This window comes from Pelecanus crispus, chromosome 16 (assembly GCF_030463565.1).
Source record: "Pelecanus crispus isolate bPelCri1 chromosome 16, bPelCri1.pri, whole genome shotgun sequence".
Taxonomy (NCBI): domain Eukaryota; kingdom Metazoa; phylum Chordata; class Aves; order Pelecaniformes; family Pelecanidae; genus Pelecanus; species Pelecanus crispus.
The window spans coordinates 6,056,491-6,078,277 of NC_134658.1; the positions used below are offsets into that span (position 1 = coordinate 6,056,491).

The 21,787-nt window shown below is 39.2% G+C and overlaps 1 protein-coding gene across 2 annotated transcripts in view; it reads right to left on the reverse strand.

Annotated features, from left to right (window-relative positions):
- Positions 1 to 2,729: 2,729 nt before the first annotated feature.
- Positions 2,730 to 21,787, reverse strand: part of MACO1 (macoilin 1) — a 30,995-nt gene continuing 11,937 nt past the window's right edge. Inside the window, exons 4-11 of one of the 2 annotated variants that reach the window (XM_075721991.1) lie at positions 20,800 to 20,923; positions 18,387 to 18,565; positions 17,413 to 17,911; positions 8,745 to 8,903; positions 8,367 to 8,549; positions 7,406 to 7,526; positions 5,732 to 5,906; positions 2,730 to 4,608 (exon numbers count right to left, since the gene is read on the reverse strand). In XM_075721991.1, the coding sequence (XP_075578106.1) occupies positions 4,406 to 4,608; positions 5,732 to 5,906; positions 7,406 to 7,526; positions 8,367 to 8,549; positions 8,745 to 8,903; positions 17,413 to 17,911; positions 18,387 to 18,565; positions 20,800 to 20,923 (1,643 nt within the window). In that variant the 3' untranslated portion in view covers positions 2,730 to 4,405. The remainder of the gene's footprint in view (positions 4,609 to 5,731; positions 5,907 to 7,405; positions 7,527 to 8,366; positions 8,550 to 8,744; positions 8,904 to 17,412; positions 17,912 to 18,386; positions 18,566 to 20,799; positions 20,924 to 21,787) is intronic. The other variant, XM_075721992.1, reaches the window with a different exon arrangement.

The following is a 21,787-nucleotide window of genomic DNA, read 5'->3' on the forward strand; positions in this document are numbered from 1 at the left end:
TAGGAAAAGGAAATTGTTAAGCTGATGCTTCGGGGTAGAGCAAGAAAGAGCTGCATTTCCCCACAAAAACTGTACTACTCCTGGAGCATTTCCAGAAATCTAAAGAGAGCAGGCTACCTTTCACTAACAGCCACTATTATTTTATTATCATCAAACCATTATTGTTCATACCAGCTAAATTTTGATGGGAAATGATTTCTTGTTAATTATGTAAGACATACAGTTTAAAGATTTTTCATTGTAAGCAGTAAACCCCAGTATTTTCTGACCCTGACAACATGCTCTAGAACAGCGTAATTACCACTCGGAGACATTACAGGTAAATGAGCCACTTACATTTAAACTTGATTGAAATGGATTCTTGCCCTTTTTTCTGCTTATTCTCCTCTATTAGAAATGCTTTAGTCAAATGGTTGTGTATTATTTTAGCGCATCATACAAGCTGATTCAATTAAGATACCGCGGCATCTCAGATTTCATTTTTATAATCTATTATGCATTAATAGAAGGTCTGTTTATGACCTTGGCTTCCAAATTGCAATACAAGAAAAGGAAGTGTCCAGCAGTAAAGAAACACATCCCCCACCGCACACTAACTCCTGTGTGACTCCAGCCCAAACCAGGACAAATAACCATTGAGCTTATGACTGAAACTTGTATGTTAAGAAAAAAACAACGAAAAAAACCCCCCAGCACCTTACTGCTGGGGATGATGAAGCGGCTGCACTAGCGTGCTCAGTGCCAGCAGAACGCAAACCTGTCTGGAGGAGCTCAGACGCAGGCTTTGGGTTGGGCTCTTTCCACTCTCAGATGCTAATCCTGGGACCAGCCCGATCCTCAGTAGCAGGCACTACTGGTGAAGGAAAAGGGTTAAACTCTTTAATAGAGCGTTTTCTATCAAATGCTGTTGGAAGGAGCCTGATTTTTATTTTGAAGTACAAAAAAGTCCATCCGTTGCGTACAAATATCATCGACAACAACATACTGGGAGCAGCCAGCTCTGGACACGGTAACGGCAGGATCAGGAAATGCCCAAAGGCACGCTTCTTTTGCTCTAAGAAACCGTCTCGGAGCCAGTTCCTCTAGTGTGCAATTCCAGCGTGCTTAAGGCAACGCTGGGGTAAGCAAACAACTTCCAAATCTGATTTAACAATTAAGAAAGAAAAAGGAAGATCTGCTTAAACCCTTCAGAGGAAATAGCTACTTCAATGCAGATGGATGCTCACCTGCTTTCCTGCACTGAAGGTGGTATCTCCAGCTTAATTTCCAGCTGGCCGTAGAGGCCATTTCAGTCGAAGCAGCAATTTCTTTACTTTCTGGAAGTTATTTGATGAAGCAAGACTGAGTTCAATACACGCATTTAAGCCTTCCCTTCCCCGTCACCATGAAATATGCTAAGAAAGGGGAGCTAGTTCATCTCAGCACAGTTATAGAAGAGATTCTATGAATAAAGGAGCTTTTCGTTAAATATTAAAAATAAAATTACATACTGCTTTCCGCTCTACTTAAAATTTTAGTGAGGATAAACCCCGAGGTGCCCAAAACCATTACATAGAAGTCCTGCCTTTCCATTACCTTTTCTTCTTAGACTTACGCCAGCTGGAAAAAGTTCTGGATACTTCAGTTTTTCTTTGTCAGATCTCTCTATAGGATTTATTCTGCAGTAATATTTCAAAATTAACTGTAGAAAAAACAAAATAGCCTAGGTGACCCTTCTGCGGTCTTATGTTCTTGAATTCCCCATATATTAATCTTGCAAGTACAATTTATGATGAGTCATTAAGATATTTTCCATTACAGACATTTAAATATTTAAACATCCAGAGGTTGGCTGGTATAAGATTTGAGTGCTTAAATTATCTCCTTCCGCTCACTCCGCTTACCCTGCATAGCAGACTGGTGCCTGCAAATACTTTTTTCACCTTTCCTAAAGGAACATTTCCATTTGAGCTGAAGAGGGTACTAGAGAATGCAACTTCCGCTGCGCTGCACTGTGATCTGTTAAAATCGCAAACTTATCTATAATGTATTTCGATCTATGTGTATGTCAGACTGGTGGTGGTTTGAGAAGAGAGAACTGGGAGGTTCTGGCAGTGCTTGCAGCGGAATCACAGAATAGTTGAGGTTGGAATTTCTTGGTACCTGAAAAATTTTACCTGAAGGCCTAACGCGGTCAGAGAAGAACACCCACGTCAGGACCAGCTGCAGCAGCAGCCAAAGCAAAGACGTAAAAGACAGCTCATTTCCCTGAATACAACTGCAGGATTCCCAATAAAAAAAATTTACAACAGGAACTGTGGCTGCTAAGAGAATGAAGCAGATATACTGAAAACCAGGGACAAGTTGTTCTTTCTTTTTGTCTAGACAAGGACAATGCTTAAACCTCCAAATTGTCCATCTCAGCGTTGCTTCTGCAGAAAGGGGAACGGCTGGAAAGGAACACAGGCTGAACCTACAGGCATACTTTTGCAATTCTCAAGAAATTTACCTGCTTTTATTTTTTTTAGAGCCCACAAACAGGGTAACTTGCTAAGCTGATACATCGAATACAAAACCCATCTGTTCTTCCTTCTGTTTCAGAGAAGTGAAGCTCCGTTGCAAAAGAGAGGACTTACCTGGAATAACAATGTGCTCTTTAAACAAAATGTGTTCTTTTATACCAGGCTAAATCAGGTCAGTTAAAAAGGCAAAAATTATTATTTTTTTTTTATCTGCAAGAAAACGTTTATTCTTTGTAAACCCCACAGAAAAAAAGAATGCAGCCAAGACCGAGTATTGAAAGAAAATTGTGCCAAAGTAGGCAGCAAAATGGGGGAACCTCAACACAAAAAGTCAGTGACAATATTTCATGTTTTGCACAAAGATGGAAAACCTATGACATTTCTGAGTAACACTTTTATGGTGACAATTACACAAGATGATTCAAAAATGCATATGACAGCAACATGCACACCTGGCTAAAGCTAGAAGTTTTATCCCAAAAGAATATCTGTGATTAAAATGATGGAACTTTAATACTTCTATTGACTTGCGTGTCCTACTTTTTTTTTTTTTAGTGAAGCATACATGCCAATTAACATGGAACTTTTTTAAAAAAATCCTTTTTCTTTTAAGAACTTTGTCCTTCCAGAGTCCACTGCATGTTTGCAAAATCATAATGTTGGGTTTGTAATTATGCTAGTTTCCAATACAGTTTTGCTTCCCACCCCTCCAATCCCCACCCTCAAAAAAATCTGAAACACTTCAGAAGTTGCCAGTGCAAACACTTTCTATCAATGTATAATATACATTTTAACTTAAGCCTTTGTGCAATTTATGAGTTTCCTTTAAAACTCCTTAAAAACTCCTTGGCACAGCAGCTGAAACATATTCAGCTCCATTTAAACTGTCAAACACAAGGTGATATAAAGTGTAAATCACAGTTGAATAAAATAAAAAAAAACCCAGAACTGCAGCTTTTATTAGCCAGCTTTACAGTCTCTTGTATACAGTACATTGCACAGTTCCGCCTTCACAATAACGCTTCCTGTATTAATATTGTGCCTTCCACGATGCAGTATAATCAAGGCAAGTTACAGAACACTGCTGAGTTTATATTAAAATAAACAGAAGATGTAACCTTGGTTTATAATGAACATCCAAATTACCATGTACAATTTGCAGTAGACTCTGTAATGAGCTTGATATATAAGCTAGATGACAGTGAAGGGGGAAAAAATAGTTTAAACTATCAAGTTTCCTCTTGAAATGTCTTTTCCCAAGGCACTGTGAACAAGACTGTTAGCAATTCTCAATGACTAAAAACACCGATGGGAATATAAATATTTCACACAACAACCACCGTCACATCATCATCTATTCTCTTATTCTTTCCCTTAAACAACGCCCCTGAAATTTGTTTGGTCCTTTGAGGGGTAATCAAATTATCTTCTCCAACTTCACATATTTGTATTTAATACATCTATAAATCAAAGCTTTGTTAGATTATTTAACCCTTTCGCCGTAAAAACTAAAGGTTTTTCCTCACTATTTCTGAATGAATCTGCAAATTCAATTTGATTATTAAAAAAAAAAGAAGAAAGGGTTCAAAATCAAGCAAAGCCCTGTATTTTTCAAGAGGAAACCATGCAAGAGTACATAAAAAGGCAAAATTGGCTACTTGAAAACCAAGAATTGTTTTTAATGCATTGGCCAAGGAAAATAAATTGCAAAGTTCTGTGAGGTTTTCTAAAAATTTACAAGAAAAACCGATGGGCAGTTCTAGTCAATCCAGATGTTCTTTTATCCTGTTTTAAATGACAACAAATACAGTCTCACACAATACAATTTCATCTTGACTGCAAGAGACACTCCTGTGTGATGCCTTCGGCATGACAAAATTACTGGGCAAAAAGAAAATTGGCATTCATTTCTTCAAGGGCTGATAAACGGAGGCATTGGGATCAAGTCCAGAAGGGCTGGTCTCCACAAATTTGGAAGAGTAATGTGGGGAAACAGGACTCAGAGTGCTGGTGGCTGCAGTGTATGTTATGCTGGGCATTACTGCCATAACTTCTGCAATCTTCTGTTTTAGGTCCTTGATTTCCTGATCTTTCTGAATGATCTGCCCTGAAAACAGCAAATAACAGCACTTAGAACCAGCAGCGTGTTTTCACCAACTGTTCAATGATAAGAGCTGTTGAAGCGAAACACCCGGAAGACATTCAGCGCTCTGACATGACCTCAGTAACTCCTGGTTTGTGTTGAGGAGCTATGTCTAATTACCTCTGGTTACCAGGTAACACAACGAGACGCAGCGCTTCCAGTAGATTTTGCATTGTTTGGATTCACAGCCGCACCATACCAAAAGATTATTTCCACGGCTCCACTTTTTTCTGCCCTTTTCCATTCACATTTTACAAGCACCTCACAGGAGCACAAGTGTTTGCTTATTAAATGTGTTATTTACTTTATTTTCAAAACTGTCCTATTCTCACCATTCTCCTAAACCCCCTTTGCGCACACTCGCAACATCGCTACAGCAATTTATGAAACTAAGAGGAACACCACTGAAACGAAACAAAAAAAAAAAAATTCTCACTCTAATCAAATTTTCCTGCAACCAAGCAAACTTCCGCAAGAAAGTCTAACAGGTACTAAATCAAAAGGTTATTTAATTTTGCTTCAGGGTTTGCACAGCTGAACAAAGGATGGTCTGCGCAGGGGTTTATGCTGGCTTCCTGCTCCCTCTGGTGGCTGCGACACCAGCCCAGCACGGACACCGCTGCCCACGCTTACCCCACCAGCGTGGAGGTTAAAACAAGTTGGGTTATTTTTTTTCCCCCCACATTGAGGTTGTATTTACTTCAGGAATATCAAAATATTATTAGGATTCAAGGACAGTGGCTTAACAGATGGCCATTGCTATTTTATCTCCTAGCTCTTTAAAAAAAGTTCTCCAGCTTTAGGGCAATGGCTTATAAAAACATAGAAAATCATCATAAATTAACTTAAATGCCCATCTTGACATTTATTGTCTTCAGCTGACCTAATCTCCCCAAGCTATTAAACTGATCAGCTGGATTGCTTAGGCTCACATTCACAGAGCTGTAAAAGACAAAAACCCACTGAAAGCTGAAATGCTGCGTGGGGACTGTAGCCCACCCCTAAATAAAAAGCTAGGATATTCCTTCTGTCACATTTTCACTATTTCAGTCGGTACTACGTGTTGAATTAAACTATCCCATATTACCTTGGGCAATCTCAAGCTGCCGTTTTGCATCTCCTAATGCAGAGAACAGATCCAGCTTGATTCTTGTCTCTGCACTCAGGCTGTTCTCTAAGTGCTGTGTTTTATCCTGCATGGCTGAAAGTGCTGACATTAACACCTCCGTATCCTTCTCATTTTCCTTGTACTTCCGCAGTTCCTGTAGGAGCAATTAGGACAAATGTTATTCTCATCGACTTTACACATGAGATACACTGAGAAGTCTTTCTCTTCCCCACAGCACACCACTGGGCCTGGTATTAATACTGTAAAATTAAAATGATGGTTAATTAAGGACACTGTAATATTACCTCCAGTAATTATACATGACCATCATACAAGTGATTAAAGCCATATTGTACAATGCATAATTACAGTGTGGTGAGCAAGTACCATTTACTCTGCTTCCCAGCCCTCTATCATCTGTACCGAGACCCTCCACCCAGAAACCCTCCTCAGCACTTCCAAGTGCCAGCTAAGCAGCTTCACGGTACTCTTAGCCAAGCCGTGGAATATGAAAACGCTTCCCACAAGCAAAATGGGGACTGATCTCTTGCTAGACAGTTTAAAGTGATACTGCATCAGCATTTTAAGCTATTTTAGTTGGCTGACGAGAGGGATTTCTTTATCTCAGAATACTTCCCACGTTGAACCTAGCTGTGCTGCAAACCCAGAAACTCAGAAAAGAGAAAAGGAGGGAGCAAGCATTCTGCACATAAGAGACAGGCACTTTGTGGCTGGGAAGTATGCATGAACATTTCGACTAAGAAAAAACCAAATACTATACACCAAAAATAGCTCTATACTTTTAAATGAAGAAACAATACAACGGGGGAAATATTAATGCCTGTAACAAAAAGGTTCTCTAACAGTTTGAAGATGGTAATAAAATTAAAAAGCTTGATCATAGCTGGTGTTAATTATTTGAAAACCATGCTCATATTCTCCATGGATAAACCACACTTGTTTTCAAGGGCTTGGTAAAACCAGGAACAACAAGGCTGCATATGTTATTTGGAAACAAGTTCACAATAACACCAGGTGGATTTTGAAGAGTGTCTAAAAAACCACAAGCCATTAAAAATACATATTCACGCAAATTGTCAGTTGACAGCCCGAGTACATCTTTAGGAATAGACATTTTAAAGGAATAAGGTCCACTTCAACTCACACGTTTGAGCTCTTAAACCCTAACATGCCAGACAACGTGTCTGCTACAAGTCTACCACAACATACTTTCAATATTCAAGCACTGTCACAAAAAAAAAAAAAAAAAAAGCCTGGCCAGTAATTAAGACTGTACTGAGTAAGCAACCTTACTTGCTAGCAGTTTAATTTATAATGATACAGACTGGCAACAAGCTCCTCACATTAGACAAAAAATGTTGTTGAGGGGATTATATTCTCAGTCTACCCAGACCATTGGTTTGGGGCGAAAAAGATTCTGATAATTTAAACAATTGAGTGGTGTGGAGCTGAGACTATTAACCTTTTTCATACCCACGTTCTTACAAAGCCTGATGCAAGACAGGCAAGACAGACATGTGAAGAGCATAGTTCTTGAGGGTGTTGATTGCCTCTTATGTAGATCCACCAATTTCAGAGGGCTGAAAGCACTCATTGTGATGCTGATCTAAGCCCCTGGTGCTTTCTCATTACCTGAACTTTCATTTCTAGTTCTCGTATCTGATCTTCTTTCAGCTTTATGTCAATTGTTAGCTTCTTGCACTCTGTTTCCAACTCTCGGATACGATTTCGTAAAGTTTCAGTACATTCTCCTCTGCAGAAAAAACATTAGAAGAGCAGGTGGTGAAATAAGAATGAGGCTGTCAATCCTGAACTGTTTATAACATTAAAATTAATATAAGTACTGAAGGATAAAAAGAGGAAGGTAACTCTGTTCTTTTCAGCAAGAGAATTTCCCTTACGGCAACAATGCAAAAAGTTACCCAACGTTATGCCTCAAGTATTAGGAAATTTGGAATACGTATGAAATATGGAGAACAGAAAAGCCGAAATAATTCTTTTTAGACATTTGGAGCACTGCAGATTAAAGTCATCCACACTGGTGCCTTGCTTTCATCTTGAAAAACTTCCCATCTATACAACTATGTTACTACGGAAACACCACTGTGCTGAGCACTCGTAGTCACCAACTAGAGCAAAATACTTTCAAGATGCGAGATCAAGACAGTGTTTTGGCCAACGTCGTTGCATGAATCCTTGATTCACAGCCCCCACATGAAAGGGGATGTTCCTTTTTTTTTTTTTGAAGTAGACTGATCCACGCAGGGTACATCGTCTCTCTGTTAGCACAATCAAGGTACAGCAGATCATTTAGAGCATATTCATCCTTTACACCCTGTACATGTAATGTAGACGAGTACTGAGACTCAGCTTTGTGGAAGGAGAGCTCCCAGTCCTCCCACTGCCTTAACACAAATAAACCTCTTAGCATAAATAAAGGGTTTTTTTTAAAAATCAAGTACAGACTACTCCTGTATGTACACAAGAGTGAAAAATGCCTCCCCAAATCCCCCCCAACACACATTTCGGTAGCAACAGCTACATTTCCGTAATTTTCTGGAGCTGAGCTTGCTTCTGGGGCAGAACAAAGTACCTTGTAGCAGCAGCAAATGCGACAGCACGTGCAGCAGTTGCTTCTTCCAACTTCTTTCTTTTCTTTTCTTCCATTAATTGTTTTTCTACAAAGGCTCGTGCCTCCTGCTCTGCCTTTAGTTTCTTCTCCAACTGGCTGATCATTTGTTTGTCTTTTTGTTTCATTTGTACAGCATTGTGTAATCTGGAAGGTAACAGGTATTGGATTTAATGGAGGATTTTACTTACTAAAAATAAATTGCTGTCAATAGTCCCAAATGAGTCTTGCTGGATTTGCAGAGGAGCGCCTCAAATTTTGTAGACCCTTAACATAATACTTCCCCTTTACCAGACTACAGTCATCAGCAACTAATTTACACAGCTGTGTAGAAACACGTACTTGTTCTGAAGCAGTTCATTTTCTTGCCGGAGCTGTCCGATTTCAGATCGAATTCCCCGCTCTGTGTTAGTCAGAGAACTGATCTGACTACGTAGCTCCTGTTCGATCTGCCTGCTTGCTTGCAGGTCAGCCTTTAACTTTTTAATATCTTGTTCCAACCTAAGAAAGACAATTTTAAAAGACAATTTCAACTTTATTTCCCAGTTACCCAAAGGTTCAAGCACATTATATAAAGGTAAGCAATACCATCTGCCAACCCTCCCAAACCCTTGATTCTTAAAATAATAAACTCTCAGAAATCATGCCTATCTGCTAAATAGTAATAATGTTTTATATAACTATACATACATAGCTCTATGTATAGCTATACACACACTTCATAACCTCCCATGGGAATTTTGTTTTCCTTCAGGCACCACAGAGTTGTAAAACAAATCCTATGGAATTATATTTTTCCTCTTCAAGCAGGAGTGAAATGGGGAAGTCTGAGAGGTTGTAAACAAGGACAGGTGCACATATGATCAAATTTTACTTTTCTCAAGAAATTATGAGTTTCATTTGTTAGTTACAGCTGAGCTATGGAGCATACTGCTGAATTCTCACCTAAACGTTTTTTGTTTTTTTTTTTTTTTTTCCTTGAAGTACACGATGTGCATGTTGAATAAAGAGTACGTGTTAAGTCATCCAGAGTTCAGGAGTCAGTAAATTTAGTTTTAATTGCTCCTGAACAGAGACCATCTGCTATACACTTAACTGCAGCTTTAGAAAGTTCTTGAAGACTCATGCAAGCTTATTAATTAAAAGATTTTCAACCAAAATTGGTTAAATAAAACACAAATTTCTAAAGGGAGGCCCCCAGCTCACCTTTTTTTCCCCTCATTTTCAAAATAAGATTTTTGATTCTTAGAATAAAAGTCACAGGTGCATAATCAACCATGTTTATGAGCACTGCGTTACATACTTATTTAAAGCAAATATGCCTCAGTCATTCACACATACTACTCATTTGCTCCGTCAGTTATTGATTTAAAAGTTTTTAAATGTTGATGAAGAAGATAAAGATGTTTTTATTTTCTAAAGCTCCATACAGAATTAGGGGTAGTAGAACATTAAGACTTGGGGAAAATAGTCACAAAACCCAAAATGAACTGCCCTTATTGACATTCACTAGCGCAGATGAACTCTTACAGGTTTTTCTCCTCATAATGAACACACTTAGCTCTTTTGGGCTTCAGTGCAGGAAAATCTCAACCTAAAATGCTAGTGAGAGATGTAACGGTATAAGGCGTAAGGACATCCTGTGTGAATGAATCAAGAAGTTAAATGTGGAATCATCAAACTTACGGAAATTCATAAAAGTATGTCTGTAATAGGCTAAAACTGCACTGAAGAGGTATACTGTGCAAATTAACAGCAAGAAACAGCCTATAAAAGAGCACAGTCTATAATACACTCATAAGTCAAATGCTCAGATCCCACTTTCTACAGCTGTACTAAGCTGCCTTTCTAGTTATACTTGAACTGCCCTACTGGTAAGATGAATTCCTTTTAATATCGTATAAATTGTGGTCAAATGTGCCTTTAAAAAGAAAGAAAACCCAACTTATACTCAGTAGGCAAATAGTAATAGTACAAAGCAAATACACATTTCATATTGAAGACTACAAATCATTTCAACACCTCGTACTCTGTTGTAGGAGGAAAAGAATTTGCAAACCTAATATTCATTCAACCACGTAACCATAGCACACAAACCAAAAATGGAAACCCCATCAGCGGATGTTATTAGGTATGTATTTTCACCATGTTCTGCATGTTAAGTGATAGAGCTGGACAGTCGTTGGATGGTGATGTAACAGTTTAATTTAATCTTCCAATAACCAGTAACTAAGTGTTTTAGAAAGAGCAAACTCAATAACTGAAGAGAGTAAGATGCTGTAGGAAGCATTAACAGACTGTTGTCTGCCAACAGATTGGTTTTAATATGGCGTTTCATAAATAGGTGAAAAAATGGCTGGTAGGACAATGTAAAGGAATGCACATAAATCACACACCCTTTACATTGACAAGTACCCATAAATAATTTCAACATACATCCCTACAGTAAAGTAGTAACTGTGAAAACAAGACAGCTGTAAATAGCCTTTTCTCTATAACTAAGGCTATGTCAAACTTGCTCAAATAAAATACGCCAGGATTTATTTTGTGTATTTAGTATTCCAGGAAAAGAAGCACTGATCAGGTAAAGCCCGATAAATCAGAGGTGCTGGCAGAGGACAAGCTGAATTTGCATTTTTGGCAAGAGAGTATTGACATTAGTTCAAACTTCTTAAGCCATCTGGTTCATGGCTTTCCTGCCGGTTTCAGTGAGGGTTCCGCACCTGCAGCGCTCATGGGGCTGGTCCAGAGCGTGCTGTAAAGATGCAACCTGCGCGATCTGTAGAGCGCACACAAACGTGAGCAGAAAGGATGCCTGCTTTCCAAACCACGAGGCCGCCAGCCACAGCCTTGCTTTTTACTCAGCATAGGTAAGAGAGTCCAACCAGAATGGCACACGTTAAATTTGTGAGAATCGGGATCAGAAAGCATCCCACACTCATGATCCATCACTCAAATCCTGCCTGAGCACAGAGCCAGAGCCTCGTGGATGTCCTTTCCGCCTTAACTTTTCAAGCATGCTCCCAGTGTCAAAGAGTCATCCTTTTACTCTGAAGGACAACAGGAGACTTTGGGTAACTTTTACAGGAAAATGAGACCGACCTGCCGTTATGACTTTCACTGTAAATCACAAAGAAGTCAGGACTAAACTCAACAAGAACTGATCAAATTGTGGGTGCTTCGGCTGTTCATGAAAAACCAGCAGCCATGCCGCTAAAAGACATCCAGACAGACCACGTACGGATAGAGCATTACTGCCCGTGAGCAGCGCGCGCTGCTCGCCTGCAACCCTTCATTCGCTAAGCGCTGCAGAGAGGAGTTTCTTTTTCTTAGAAACTGCTAGCAGGTGTAAAGTGGGAACTATATACCTTGTGCATCCATTAAAACACAAAGGCTCTCCAATTTACTAGCCACCACAAATGAGCTCGTGGTAGGCTCAGGAGTGAAAGAGTGACAGCTTAACCGGTTCCACTTACTGTAATAAAAGGATTCCGGTACTTCCACACATCTGAATTTTTCAGGCCACCATGCAGTTAAGAGTTTTTATTCTGTTGTGAAACAATTGCTCCTATCAGTACAGATGACCTAACTTAAACAGTCGAAAGGCAGAATAACATACGTAGAACACAATCAATCTATGTACAGCGAGTGATCAACTAGTGCCGTGCAATTCCAAAGGGGCAGAAGAGAAATACAGAGAAAACTAATCTCTTCCAAGTCAATGGCAGACAAAACCACTGGAAATTTATCTGTCGATGGACTTGTTTAGAAATAAGTTTTAAAGTAAGATTTTAATTACTCCTTTTAGTTATGCTGTAATTTTTCCTATAGCTTTCAATACCAGAGCAGGCATTTTCTGCAATTTATAGAGCAAATAAATGCTCCTTACTATCTAAAATTAGTTAGGAAGCAAATAATACATCATAATGCAATGACCAAATGTTTCCTATATGGTTTCTCTCCCAGACCTGCCACAATTAGCTAGAGATAAAACTTCATTTAAAAAAAAAAAAAGAAAAAAAAAAAAGAAAAAAGAAAAACCACATGAAGTTAGTGTCTCTCAAAACCACACGTACTCCTTGCATTCCCCGGTGTGTAACCATGTTCTTATCCATCTTATAAAGTCCAGTCAAACATTTTCAGACTAAAAATTTCCTCCTGTGAAACAGCAAGTCAAAGCTCTTCTCTGTACATAGACAGAGTCATCCATCATTTTCACAGAAATACAAGGAGATTAAAAACACCCTTTCTGTTGCCCCTTTCTCAAATGAGAGCACATCATCAAGGTAACCCAACACAATGTCATAAAAGAAAGCTTCGCTGCTACGAGCACAGACTAGTGCGCGGAGCTTTCCCTCCTCCCCTCCGTAGCAGTCTGCACTCCTGTTACAATGATAAATGACCCAATAAGACAGCACTTTTTTTAAAAATTATTATTCATTCTACCATTTCATTTTCTGCTTAAGTCTCTTATTTCTGGGCTTACTGGAAAAGCTATTTACAAAGGGGGCCGGGGGGGGGACGACACACATGAAGAAAACGTGAGCTCTAGAAGATACTTTTCTCTATTGCCGCACAAGCTACAAGTCTTTTTGACACACAGCTATTTTTAAAATGAGGGTTTAGTTGCAGATTATTACATTGTGCTGTTTATACAGCTAAGGCCAATTTCTTTCGGTTTGTCATTACCACAAATGCAGATTTACCCATTTTCTGTTCTCAGCACTGCCTCATGATTCCTGATCTCACTGATGAAGAGAATTAATCAGTAATCACCTCCAAGACTGAGTATTTTTCCAAATGCTTCAGGGAAGATTGATGGATCAACTTAAAGACAACTCAATCCAGCTTAATCCTCCTAAGTATTGATAACTGGTGAATAACATATCCTTGTTGCTTAGTTTACTTGGTTAACGCAATTCCACAAGCACCTGGCAATTGCACAGAAATTAAACACAATTTAGGTAAAAATTGAAGTTTTAAAAGACCCAGAAGACACTTAGATACTTTTCTAAGAGACCCGTTTTTTCCTTTGTTCTGTTCTGGCCCAATCTGTTGGCATACGCATGCCCCGCAGTGAAGCCACTTTGAAGAAGCCAACGTGATCCCACAGCATTGAGGTTCTCCTGCTGTAACTAATATGCTGTTACCAGCAGTTCCTCAGAGCTTTTTTCATTACCAAAAAGACAGTAATCCACAGAGAGAAAGCCGAGTTACTTATTTTTCTCCTACACAGAATTGATCTAAGTAGCTGGCATTTCAAAAGGTTATTCTGCTTCTGAACAGTACAAGCACTATATTGACAGTGTGGTCTGCTAGAAGGATCGCTTCCCGGATTTCTAGTTTACATTCCCAATTCCTTTACTTTCACATTCTACGCTTTCCTTCACTCCCATCGTATTTCATGAAACACTGACCATCTCCCCCACTGCAGCTGACAGCAGAAAGCCTTCTGGTATACTAATGCCATTTCAGGCAGGGGGGATAAGGAAGAAGCAGCAATCGCTCTTAGGACATCCATGGTGCCACGGAAGATGTACAATAATTAGCATCAAATGGACAGAAATGTACATTAAAACCTTCAAGTCTGTCTCTGCAGGTAACATAAAATTTTAGGAAAGCAATATAAGATGTGGTAGACTAGCCCTTGCTTCACAAATATTTTTCTTAGTCCAGTTGCCAGAAGATGTCATCGTTACCTCTGAGAATAATTAGTACATAAGACAGCTTGTTTCAACACCTCATGTGCCAAAGGCAAGACCTCTATGGATACAAACAGTTTTGCCAAGCTGCACTGCCAGGTTTTTGTGTGTGTTTTTTTGTTTTATTTTAAGGGTGCAAATAGCTAGAAGCAGGACACAACTATTACTATGTAATATGCAATAAAAAAAAATAAATTCTGCAGCAATTTCAGCTTGGACTTGTTCCACACATTGAGCCCCTAAAACGTGAACAAAACCTGCTGCACCTCAGAAGTGAGAGGGAAATGATAACAGGAACTCAACTTGCTCTGCACCTGCTGACAGACAATACTAAGGGCTACCAAGTTCACCCTGCGCTGGAGAGCAAACGCATCCCTCCACTGGCCCAATTACCATAGTGTTGGGAAATAAGCAGCTCAGATGACAGAGATTCAGTTAAGTGCTTGACAAACAGCAGATTTCAGCATCCATCAGAAGCAGACAGTCATTTCAACTGTAGGAACAACAACAACAACAAAACCTAGGGCAGAGATTACTTTCAAGACTGATCGGCAGGGACGGAGCCTCTCGAATCCCTCTGCCCCAGCTATCAAGATGACAACAGCATTATATTCGCTGAAATACCTAGAGATGGGGATCGGTGACTTCCTCTCCAAAAAACTAAACACGCATGCTCTAACAATTGACCAGACAGAACAAAAATAAAAACTTACTGTTTCAAATAAGAACAACATTGTGAATATAAAATGTAAACTTAAATTAATTAGCACTAACCTTTCAGATATGTGACATCAAGTATTTAAGAGGAAAAATTAACAAGCATGCAAGACTGTCTTGTTCTCACCCCCCCTCCCCCCCCCCCCCGATCTTTACCGTCTCGAATAACCGCTGTTAATCCTGAATCCCTAGCAGTCATAAGGCATACTTTACATTTAATACTGGTTAGTCAGCTCAGGGAAATAATTTGTGAACACAAAAGGAAAGCAGCTTGGTTTTGACATCCTGCTGTGAGTCTGCTGGACAAGAAGTTATAAAAAGCATCTTTATTTGGAAGCTGAGCAGGTCGGATTTGAAAGTTGGACACAAATGCAGGACTTCACGCAGTCCTTTTCAGGGTACAGCACTGATGCAGGCTAAAAGTTTAGTAACAGTGAGTTAAATCCCAGACAAATGGGAATGACTAATACTAGTGGAAAATATAAACAAATGCCTGACACTCCAGGGACAGGATAACTGACAAGTTAAAAAAAACAAACAACCAAAAATCATGAATTTTTAAATTTAAGTGCATTCCATCCTATCCAATTTGTCAGGTAAGTTTATGCTTCTATAGGTGTAGGAGTTACATACTCAATCTGAACTGAAACAAGATTTCATGAATGATTTCAGTCACCTACGTTTGTAAGAAACTGCGAGCAGCGACACAGGGGAAGTTGGTGTTTTAAGTGCTCTCGGCTTGCCTGCACGGGGAAATGAGTGCACGATAAGCAGCTACATGAATTTGCAGCACAACAGCCACATCACACCCACGCGTCGCACAGAAACACTCGACAAACAAGAGACTGAAGTAGCTTAATTCACTTTCAGGGCAGAGTAAGGCTCCGTTACACAAAGGCACTTTCAGAGTACGCTAATTGTGTACTCCGTCCCTAGCCAGTGAATTGGAGGAGCTAGAAAGCTGTAAGGGCACAGCCTCGTTTATTGTACACTCACCTCTGCATTAGAAAACCGGCTCTGGACGGTCACAATGACCACCTGGCCTAAGCTCACATCCCAGCTTATAAAAGTTTCAACGTGTAATTTAAAACTTAAAACACACGAGGTTTAAATCTCATTCCTTGTCCTAGCTACATGGGACAAAATTCCTAGTCTGGTAGGTCATTCTATAAAGCACTTTCCTTCTCTTTTCTCAGGACTTCGAACCACATTTTGAACGGCAGCAAAGCTGAACTGACCTGTTCTCTTCTTCAGTGAGCAAAGAAGCCGTGTAAAGAGTATAGAGACGCCCACGTGAAGCCGGCGACATACAAATACAGCAGTCGTAGACGTGTTTATTTAGATGCAGCTTTGCTGAAGACAGAGCCATCTGCATCCCATTAATCTTGGTTTAATTTGATTCACAGATTGGATTGATTAACTGGTTTCTTACTTGCTTCATACACATTCTCTACAGACATTAGGTATCAATTAGTCTGGATATTTAATCGGCAGAGGTACGCCAATCAGCGGCAGAGTGATTATCAGAGGAGAAAATAATACTTTCATTGAAGTAATTGTATTCACATAGCACAAATCCTCAGAGACAGACCAGAGTCAGAAGTCCAATTACCAAAAGGTACCTGCAGGGAAGGCGAACCTGATCTGACAATTAAGTTAGCCAACAAGGATTTGTTGCCCAAAGAGTGTTGTGCACATGAGAAAAGGAAAAAGAGAGACCTAAGCCAGGAATGGTAGGAGAGTGCATAATTCTGCAACAGTTTTGTTCTAGACATACCTCTATCCCCATTTTGAACAGTTACACACTACCTTTCTTACAAGTACTTGTTTTGGTAATGTGACAGCACTGTTGTCTCAGGACTTACATGCTGTAGTACTGAGCTGCATTTCACAAATACATCTTTATTTAAACTTCAGATAAGCATATGTAAAGGTGTGACTTTTTCAATCCTTACAGTTTACAAAGCAGCTAAATTAAATCCCTGTGACCTGTACTTAAACCAATAGGGCAGCAGGTAAGAAAGCAGGAATCTGCACTTATCATTTTAAGGAGTTACGTAGTAGCTGATACTTTGCACCTATACTTGTCAACTGAAGATTAAAACAAAAGCCAAACAATTCAAGGGAAAAAAGAAACCGAAACAAAAAATTAAGACAAAACACCTGTTCAGGCACCATCAAACCCCACTGAATTCCCCAGAGATGTAAAGGTCACCCCACGGAAGATTTGTCAAGAACACATCCACTGAGCTCTGTAACAATGATTCTGCACATTTCTCTCATGCCTTCTATCAAATGATTGTCAAAGCTATTTATTATGCCTCACAACACCCCTGTGAGGTAGGTAAGTATCGTATACTGAGGTAGAAAGGAAGAAATTTGCTCAAGGCTGCATAGCAAACAAGAGGCAAAAATCAGGAACAGAACCCAAAAGGCCCAGCTCCTAGTTATCTTATTCCATTACTAGACAATTCTGTCTTCTTTATGGGATCACAAGTTACATTTTCCTAAGAAAAAACAAGAGAGTTCCGATGTATTGGAATGAAGGGAGGATAAGACAGGCTGTTACACAACACTCAGATCAAACTTACCTTACCAGTGCATCTGGTTTGCTTAGCTGGTTATTAGGAATACAATTTTCCATTAAGTCCTTATGTGTGCTTGGGCTCTTGCTAGCACATTTCTGTTTTTTCTCATTTTTAGTAGATGAGGAAGGGATGCTCCCATTAGTTGCACTGTGACTGCGAGGAGAGGAGTTCACAACTCCGCTGACATTTTTGTAATTTTTGGACGAGGCAGTGCATGAGTCCTCTTTTAAGAGGTTTTCTGTACTTCCTACAAGATCATTATTTAATCTTTTACTATTGATATGGTTTTCCATATATTCAATTTCTTGTATTTTAGAGTCTACAGGTTGCAAAATATTGTTATTTATTCCAAGGTTGTGTTTCTTAGCATCCTTGTCCTTTTCTTTCCCTTTTTCTCTATATTCTAGCTCTGGCAACGTTGCAGATAATTTTTTATTGGCTGGAATGCCTCCATTGTGCTGCATAAGTATTGAGGAATCCATATCAGATAATCCTTTGGCTGCTGCAATACCAAAAAAAAAAAAAAAAAAAAACAACTTAGTTCATTAAATCAATCAATACTGTGACATACAAAGAAAAATCATTAAGCACACATCAATCACTTCTGCAGAAAACAATCATTACTAGAGTCTATTTAGAAAAGAAAATCAGAAGTCACATGATATTTTAAGACTTTTTCCTCATTACAGGCAGGAAACAGTAACCAAGGGATTTAATAATAAATACTTGTGCTGCACAGAGCACTGACTGACTAGATTGATGCAACTGCTAATGAAGAACTAAACAGAGAGGACATAATTCATTTCTACTGTCATACTAACGACTGCCAAAAAAATTTTATTTCTGGCTCCTGTGTTTCTAAGTTCACTATACGTTCATTGAAACAACATGGACTAAAGAAGCTCTAACTTAGCAGGGCTTTTTTTTTTTTTAATAGCAGATAATAGCAAACACATTAAGTAATAAGTATAACTTGCCTTCCTCTGCCTCCCTCTCTTGCCTTTGTAGCATCTGCTGTTCGGGGGGCAGAGCTTGCTGGAGAAGCTGCATGTAGAACTCATTCTCTTTCTGCACTTCTTTTTGTTTTCTTAAACGCATTTTGTAGCTGACGTAACTTTTAAAGCCAAAGCCCAAAGTCACAACAGGGTAGCCAATACTAAGAAAAAAAGTAACGTTATTATTCAAAATGTAACCAGAATAGCAAATTAATAAATTGTAAGAAATTATATGGCTGTGAATACATCTGGATTACAACTCTTCATAGAAAATTATATATAAAACGTTTTTTTGCTGTACTACAACAAAGCTACAGTTCAAAAAACGTAGGCACTTCTTTATCAAGATAAAATTACAGTTCATTACAGACGGCAATTAACTGTAACACAGATTAAAGGATTACGACAGTGCAATTGCATTACGCATAGCAAAGACAGCTTTTAGACAAGCACCAGACTAGGAATTATGTATCTTTTAAGGAGAAAACAGCCAAATACAGCAGAAGTTCCCAAGTTTTGTTCCAAAAGGGCCATGTAACATGTAAGACATTAAACTGGGAGATGCGTTAACAACATTCATCCAGAACCGTGGAAGGAGAAACTGATCCTTAGCCCCATCCTTTCACACTCAGAAACTGAAGAGCAGATCCCTTTTCCTCCATGCTTTAAAGCTGAGACAAAACAATGGTTCTCCAAAATACCGCCCCTGCAACAGGCCCTGCGACACCTTCCCACTGCAGCACAAGCCGGGAAACGAGAGCCGGAGAAGCCGCAGAACAGAGCGCGCTGGGGCTGCTGCATCCCTGGGGGCACCACGGCTGTGGGCCACGGTGCCGGCGCCCGCGGCGGGCACGGCGAGAAGGGACCCTGGAGGTAAAGCCTCGGTAGCCATCTGCCTCTGGTGAGGATGGCCACGATTCAGACAGCTTTTGTGGGCAACAAACGGCCTTTGGAAATTCCTCCTTTAGGAGACTGACCTTGAAGCTGCAAGCAAAAAACATCTAATCTCTAAACTTAGTTCTTCCACTTATCTTAGCGACAGATAAGATACGAAGAATTTCACTTCCAGCCAGACTCCGCTGTTCCATTTGTTGACAGGGATGACAGAAGCGTAGCAGAACTTTGGAATTATTTTTTTTGTATATCAGCTTCATCATGCGGAATTTAAGTATTCTTATTAGCTTGTGACAAACGCACCAATACAGAATGCTTACAAATCATGCTAGTGATTTATTAACAAGGATACTCAATCAATGAGCAAACATCCCTGTATAAAAATAAATATATCTTTGACAAGTATTTTAACAAAGCACAGTGAAGTTGCATTTTAAACACTGAAGGTGTCCTAGACCAGGGGAAAACTCAGATGCAGATGACTATTAACCATTAAAATCTCCTCATTCTTTGCTCAGTAATAGCACTGTGCAAATTGCATTTCTAAGGGAGCTGCCAGAATGCAAGGATCATTTGCATATGCATCTGACATTATCTTTGCCAAATGCTTCTTTTGTAATACTGTGTAAAGCCAGCTGTAGCTACAGTTCTAAAACTCTGATGACAAGCTGAAATGCTTGCACCCAATTCAGCAGCAAAGACCTTTCTTCACAGCTCCTAAAGTGCTTCTGTAACCTATTATAGAATTTAATTAGTGTTTAAGGGATTTATTGCACAATGTAGACAATATAAATTACAATGACAGATGTCTAATTTATTGGAGACTGTATCACAGGGAACTGGACCAAACGAGTCCAGGAAACACAGGACACTTTTTAAACGCAGCCTGATCAATACATACTACACTAAAAACTTGCGGAATAAAAGTGCATTTTTTCCAGATATGGATACTCTGCAGTTAAGTCTTTTGCCTGAGGTCACTCTTATCACTTCCAAAGAAGTAGTGTAATAAGTAGTGTTTGGTTTTTATTTTGTCACAATTTTCAACCTGAAGTTTATTCATTTCCCCTGGTGAATTATGAAATCAGACACTCATGAGAATCCTTCTCATTGGAGGGCAAAGAGGGGAGTGCTTTGTTACAGGAAAAAAAAAAAAAAAATCTCGTGATCGGATACATAAATTATCAGCAAATTTTTTTTTTCTCCTACTTTTACCATCTATTCATTATGTAAATACAAAATTTGTAAATTGATGCCAAGAACTTTCAAGAAATGTCAGGAATATCCATGCTACAAATTCCCCACAGCTCACAAGCGCTGTATCTTCAGGAAGGTTGCACTTGGTTAATGTTTAGCGTACTTTTCTCGTGGAATATTTAAGGACAGATGTGCAAGGGGAGAACTGAACAGCCAAACCCTGAACCAAAATAAAAACCCCTGAATATTTATTTCTGTGGTGAAATAAAGGTTAATGGGAAAAGGAGGGAAAAAACCCACTTACCAGTGTGCTGCAAATGGACGACAAAGGTCTACATGGAAGTTTTTTAAATCTTTAAATCTAATGGCTGCTTCGATATAAACAAAAAGTATCCACAGTGATACTGTTGGTAAGCACACACCCCTCTCTAGTGAGAGAAAAGAGAGAAACACCTTAGTAATGTATTACAAACAGCAAATATTTTAAAGTTATTTTTAAAACATTCCAAAAGACAAGGGAACTTTTCAGACACATATAGGGAACCGTAAGAGGTTTTTTTCAGAATAAAGTATCTAGGATGTCTTTATTTTAAACCAACTCAAAACTTTTGTCCCCTTATCTTGCTTTATTACTTTTATAAGGCATCAGTGAAAAATAACAGATGCACAGCTAATGAAATAGCTTGGCACAAAACCCTATACAGAAAAGGAACACAAATGGAAGAAACTGCAGAAGATGAGGTAATGTAACAGCTTATGATCTTTGAGTCAGAAGTGGTAAGCTTGGACTACTTTTTCACTCCAAGTTAGGTATATCTGAGTAGCAGCAGCGAGCAAATCAGCTGAGAAAACAGGAGTGAGTAAGCACAGTACTGGTTACTCCATATACAGTAATGCAGACACCAGTCTGTGACTCAAAACGCTCCATCAGGGGCACATTTAGGACGCGGTATTGATTTCTCTTTCCAGCACTACTGGTGAGAATGTAAAATAGTAGCCAAGCAAAACTAAGGTCTTCATCCTCTTGGCCAATGGGAAACGCCACTGTTGCATGCAATATAGCCACCGTAAATTTCCACAAATCAATTCCAGTTATATGCCACAAGCTTCATAAAACCAAACAAAGTTTTTTGATTACATACTGACATCAACATACTGTGTGCTTATTTGGAAACAGCTCTTAAATTCAAAACTAAAAAGAGCATTACTCCGAGGCCCTGATGTTATTTACTGTTGTCTCTAATTTGGTCTCTCTTGAGTAGCTGCACTCTGCATAAATGAGAAACCTATAG